Genomic DNA, 6,261 nt, shown 5'->3' on the forward strand with positions numbered 1-6,261 from the left:
AACGCCAAATAGTAAATACCACAACAAATACATCTCCCGCAATGCAGTTGTGGGCAAACAAAAGTAAATTGCCTCATTGTTTGCTGTTGTATCTGTGATAAGTCTATAAATGATGGGTGACTATCTATATTGCTATGGAAGCATGTATCCTATGATAGCAAGGCCTATGTCATATTTATTTAGAAAAACATTGGCTAAAACACATCTCACTATGGGTTACAGGCAACTCCTCTAAGTCACTCACTAGGAGGTGCCAGAGAGCAGAAAGCGGAGACTGGTACACAATGTATGTAAATAGGGAATGAGGAAAGTGTCTGGCACAGTATCAGGTCATGTGGGAAAGACATTGTGGAGCATTCACAGAGGGATAAGTGGCTCTTTGTGTGACTCTATAGAGTGGAGTCTCTCCCCACAGTATCTCTGCTTTATCTCAGCCCTCTCCTCTCTGCTGTTAAGAAGGGTATTTTTGTCTTTCAAAAGTATGAAACTTTCAAGGGTTTTATTAGATTCTTTTTTGTTTCTTTTGTTTTTTCATTTTTTAAACATCAAGAACAGTGCATGTCATGAAGAACCCAGACACACAACTGCAGTTCAGAGGGTAAAACATGGAGCTGCCAAACCTAGAGTGAGGAGAGGGTCACAAGGAGAAGGCTCCAAGAAAGATGCTGGAAACCTAGGCTACCCAAGGCTTATCTACTCGCCGACAACTGGATTACCAGACGTGAATCGGATGCAAAATGACTCTTCACAGTCACCCACCTGGGGACCAAAGCTGAAAAACTCACTATATCCTCTGAGCGAGAACTCACTGAGTGCTTACGGGGTGCTTCTGCTCTCACTAGTTGTATTTGCTGTGGGCATTGTTGGCAACCTGTCCATCATGTGCATTGTGTGGCATAGCATGTCTATGAAGAGTGCTTGGGATTCCATCCTAGCCGGTGTCGCACTCTGGGACTTTATGCTACTCTTCTTATGTTTGCCTGTAGTTGTTTTCCAAGAGATCACACATCGAAGACTTCTGGGGTTCCTCTCCTGTCGCATTATACCGTATATGGAGGTGAGAATTTTCTTTTTTTTTACATGTATGTTTATACAAACAGAAAACCGAAAGCAGCAAAAGTCATTCGGAAAGATGCCAAACCCAAATTTTTTTTTATTCCTGAGGGAGTAACTTCTAATCCTAGTCATAGTTAATATATAGGCCAAGATTTATCAAACTGTGAGAGAGAAAAAATCGAGGGATTTTCCCACAGCAACCAATCACAGCTCAGCTTTCACTTTACCAGAGATCATTAGCTGAGCTGTGATTGGCTGCTGTGGGAAAATCCCAACACATCTCTCACAGTTTGATAAATTTGGGCCTATATATTTGCATTGCTTTATACTGGCCAAATAAATTTCAGACAAATTGGTTCTAGCCAGTTGCTGTCTCCTATTGATGTAATATAGGTGCATAAACAAAATACGACCATAGCATTCACGAGGTGAGGTGAAGGAGTAGCTTTATTCTATCACAACTAAATGGCGACGCAATTGCAGCCATTATCAAGCAACAAGCAAGTGAACAAATGGTGGTATATATATATATATATATATATATATATATATATATATGTGTGTGTGTACACAAGTGATTGGTCAATTGATTTACACAATACAGTTGATGCATAAACAGTGGAGTGATTAAATATACAGGCGGTACATATGCAAATAACAGACACAGTGTAACATCCCCAAGGGAGAGTGCCGTGAGCAGTGTACAGTGATAAAGTATGTAAAAGCTCACAGAGGGTAGCGCTGGATTCATGGGACTCCTATGGAGACAGACGCCATTGGCGCCATTATGTGGAGGGCATGGGCTGTACTGCACCTGTGTCGGGAGGAGCAGAGGGCTGGAGGAATCGAAAATGAGGTTGCGCATGCGTGCACATTTTTGCGTGTGTTTGCGCATGCGCAAAATGCGCCGCAAAGCCGGCGGGTGAATGGGCAAGGGAATCAGATGCTGCGCAGCCTCAGTGATATAAAGGAATACTGGCGGCCATATTGTGGACTGGCAAACTAGCCAGAATATGGATAGGGATCATAGAGAGAGTATTAATGGCTAGGTGCAACATAAATGGCAAAGGTAACATGTACAAGGACATATTGCCAATACTGGAGCCAAATAATGGTGGTGGCAAGGACAACACTAGGTCCATAATGATAAGTAAGGACAATTCTAAGTCTGTATATTGGTAGGTTACACTCAGATCAAACATATTGAGGGTGGGCTCTGGGCACCCAGGGGTGAAAGTAGCCACCCGACGACCACGCCAGTTGCATGGCTGAGGAGCAACTGGCGAAGAGGTCACACCAATGAACCACCAATGTCCCCATGGGCCACAGAGTATCCCCACCTCCGCATCGACACGTGCATACATACCGTCACCGAGGGAAAAGAGACATGAATATGTTAATGGCCAGGCACATAAAGAGGCATAAATACATTGTTGACCAGACAAGGCATGAAGCAATGATATAACAGCAGATCAAAAGGTTACATGTCACAACTAGTTGGTGTGAGAAAGTGACATAACCTGTGGCAATGCTTGAGCAATGAAAGATGCAATGAGAGGAGAAAAAAGTGGTCCTCCACTTGTGGTTCTGGGTAGGTGAAGGTAAAAGTCCCCATATATAGTGAGGGATGCAGCGCCACCTCTAGGGAAAGGGAAAAGGGAAAAAAAATTAAAAGCATGGTAGAGACAAGATAGAAAAAAGTCCAACCTATCCGACCTGGGAACATTCTACTGCTAACAGCATAGATGTGATTAGATGAGATTGTGTGGAATAGTGAAGTCCACGTTCAGACCATATGGACGTAAGGTGTTAAGTTTATGTATCCACATAAGTCCTTGTTTCAGGAGTAGTAGAGTAAGGTCATCACCTCTTTTAGGTGGGGGATGTAGTCAATGAGAATGAAATTCAAGTCGAGTTCAGTATGACTAGCCTCCATAAAATGTTTGGAGACCGGTAGGTCTGCCCTGGATTTGCGGATCGTGTATCTGTGTTGATTCAACTTCACCTTGAACTCACCAGTCTTCTCTCCCAAGTACAGGAGTTTACTTGGGCAGAGAAGAATATACACTACAAATCTGGAAGAACAGGTTAGGTAATGTTTAATAGGAAATTGTTGGCCAGTGGAAGGATGTGTAAAATGGGTGCCCTTAATCATGCATGGGCAATTTGTGCAGTTGCAGCAGGGGTAGGAACCCCTAGCTTGTACAGTCAAATAACGTTGAGAAGTGGCTGGTTTGTTGGATATGTTGGACTTGACAACTTTGTCCTGTAGATTGGCTGGTCGTTTATGTGACATCAGGGGAGGGGATTGGAACTCACGAATAGTGAGTCCCCTGTATCCAGCGCCGCCCTCTGTGAGTTTTTACATTCTTTATCACTGAACACTGCTCATGACACTCTCAGTTGGGAATGTTACACTATGTCTGTTATTTGCATATGTACCGCCTGTATATTTAATTAGTCCACTCCGTCCCCGTATGACGTCACACCCCACCCCCTCAAAGCAAGCCCCATAGACTTGCATTGAGGGGGCGAGGTGTGACGTCACAGGGGGCGGAGTTGTGACGTCACGATACTCTGGCCCCGTGGTCATCACGCTGCACACTCGGAGCCTCCAGCACTGCTGAGAGCTCGCAAGGGTGGGTGCTGAATGACAGATTGCAGGGGTCCCCAGCTGCGGAACCGCCGAGATCAGAAATCTTATCCCCTATCCTTTGGATAGGGGATAAGACGTATTAGGGCCGGAGTACCCCGTTTAAAGGATTGGATCATCAAAACCATCTCTGGTCAGTGCACATTTTTTAGATAAGTGGGCCCTGGACAGAAACTAAGGAGATTTAACATAATCTTAATCCCTGAATAGTAAAAAGTTATGCAACTTTTCAGTTCGCATCAGCTAATTTTTTAGATCTGGCTGCTGAATTAAAACATTAATGTATATCAATGTATATACATGTATGTATATATATTCAGGTATATAGAGTGTATCAGAGCTTTGCACATCTCACTGTTCTCTCTGTGTTAATGCACCATAAGAAAGAACTAGGAATGGTGCCCTTTAGTGACAGAATAATGCATAATAATCATAACATATAGCTTTGGAGCAGCATATGGTGACAATTGGCCACTGTGATCGGTCATATGACATATTGTCCTTATGAATGACACAAAGGAATGTAGATAGGCAGTGTCATGCATGGTATAGACATACCCTTATAGCATTTATTACCAGCGTGACCATTTTTAAGTGGAAAAATATACAGAATATGCAGATTGGAATTTCATGATATTGTGATTCTTCATGTTTAATGTAATACCGACAATGATTTCAGAGTAAAGTTGAATGTAGGTCATATTGTGTATTACGCTAAACTTGCTATGTGTTGTCCAGATTAGAATTGAACTGAGAAGATATGGATTTGTATGTTTTGAAAACTTTATTCTTATTTAACATCACCATCACTGTCTTCATCCTCACACCCATCAAGTGGAAACGTCAACAATCCCATCAATGCTTAATAGTACACAACATTTTTAAACCTTTGAGTTCCGGTCTATTGTGTATCAGTTACCTATTTTCCTGCCGGAGTGCACCATGCAACTAGCTGGTCTGTCTATGGGCCGTGAGATACCTATAAACCAGGTGATAGCAGAGATTTTATATCTGCTGTAAACATCTAAAGAGTCTAATGAAACTAACATTGCTGGGAAATGGTTTATTTTGTGTTTCTCTTTTGGCGCAGGTTTCTTCCCTTGGTGTTACGACATTCTCCTTATGTGCATTGGGGATAGACCGCTTCCAGTCAATAACTTCATCACAGTTGCCTCCAAGACCAGTGGAACATTGCCAGTCCATCCTAGGAAAGGTATCGGTTATCTGGATTGGATCCTTGATTCTTGCTCTCCCCGAAATCCTTTTGTGGCAGCTGAATCAGGAGCACTCTCCAGTATCGGGGCTGATCGTTGATTCCTGTGTGATGAATCCTTCTCCTGATCTTCTTCCTGTTCTGCACTCCTTAGTCTTAACATACAAACATGCCCGAATGTGGTGGTTCCTTGGCTGCTACTTCTGCCTGCCCCTCTTTTTTACTATGACATCACTACTGGTGACTCTGCGAATTGTTGGAAACACAAAGAACATGAAAAATAGCCAATGTCAACGCCAGCTGAGCTGGATAATGGCAGGTCTGGCTATTGTCTATGGAGTGTGCATACTCCCTGAAAACATCGTAAATATCTTGGTGGCCTATACCAGTCTGGATCTCCCTGAGAATCTCCTGACTCTCATCACTCAGTTCTTCTTATTCCTAAAGTCGGCAGCAACACCTGTCCTCCTCTTATGCATCTCTAAACCACTAGGACAGGCCTTTTTGGATTGTTGCTGTTGTTGCTGTGATGATGATCCTAAACAAGCCACCTCTACACATAATGCTGAAGAAAACAGTGCAAAACTGGAACCTCTTAACCCCCCATACAGTGCAAATGATTCCGCACGACAGCTGGGCACCCCCTGCTAAGTAAGGGATAGTGAATGCGTATTATGTAGATACCGGTAGCGATCCCATCCTAACCTAACAAGAAGGGAAGGTGGTACATGGTAAATAGAAGACAACTGGAACAAAACTGAGAACGTTTGAGGTGAAAAGACTAAGCTGAATGGATAAAAAAAAGTGAATTGTAATGTAGGATAATGCAGATGAAGCACTCACCACATCAGAGGTTAAGCAACATAGAACTTTATTCCAGACTAGAGCCGGTAAAACAGAGCAGACAGACACACAGGGAGAATGGATGGAACAGGTGAGGCATGGGCGTGACAGGGGGGTGGCAACCGGTTTCACGCACTGAGGCGCTTCCTCTGGCCCACGCGTGAAACCGGTTGCCACCCCCCTCTGCTGAACCTCTGATGCAGTGAGTGCTTTATCTACATGCTCTACTTGCCAACTTTCTGTTGTTACTGGACCTCTTTGATACCGTATTAGCACCGCCATCCCCCATAGCAGCTATATAGCAGACAGAAGTGGATATCAGCTGTATTATTTTGTTCAGAATATAGCTCTCCATATCGCAGTAGCGGTGCCAGATTTCCCTCTTTGTGAACAAGTAATGTAGGATTAGTCTAAATAACACAAGACAAACTAGAGGACGAGAGTATGCAGACAGCTAAAACACAGCATTAGGAGCCTACCCCACTAGGGTTATATT

At 43.4% G+C, this 6,261-nt stretch overlaps 1 protein-coding gene across 1 annotated transcript; it reads left to right on the forward strand.

Moving 5' to 3' along the window:
* Positions 1-257: 257 nt before the first annotated feature.
* Positions 258-5,879, forward strand: LOC130357932 (G-protein coupled receptor 37-like 1). Its single transcript, XM_056560688.1, has 2 exons — positions 258-1,057; positions 4,800-5,879. Exons 1-2 carry the CDS (start codon positions 302-304, stop codon positions 5,571-5,573), a joined length of 1,530 nt encoding a protein of 509 aa, XP_056416663.1. The 5' UTR covers positions 258-301; the 3' UTR covers positions 5,574-5,879.
* Positions 5,880-6,261: the final 382 nt, after the last annotated feature.

Source organism: Hyla sarda, chromosome 2, assembly GCF_029499605.1.
Source record: "Hyla sarda isolate aHylSar1 chromosome 2, aHylSar1.hap1, whole genome shotgun sequence".
NCBI classification, from domain to species: domain Eukaryota; kingdom Metazoa; phylum Chordata; class Amphibia; order Anura; family Hylidae; genus Hyla; species Hyla sarda.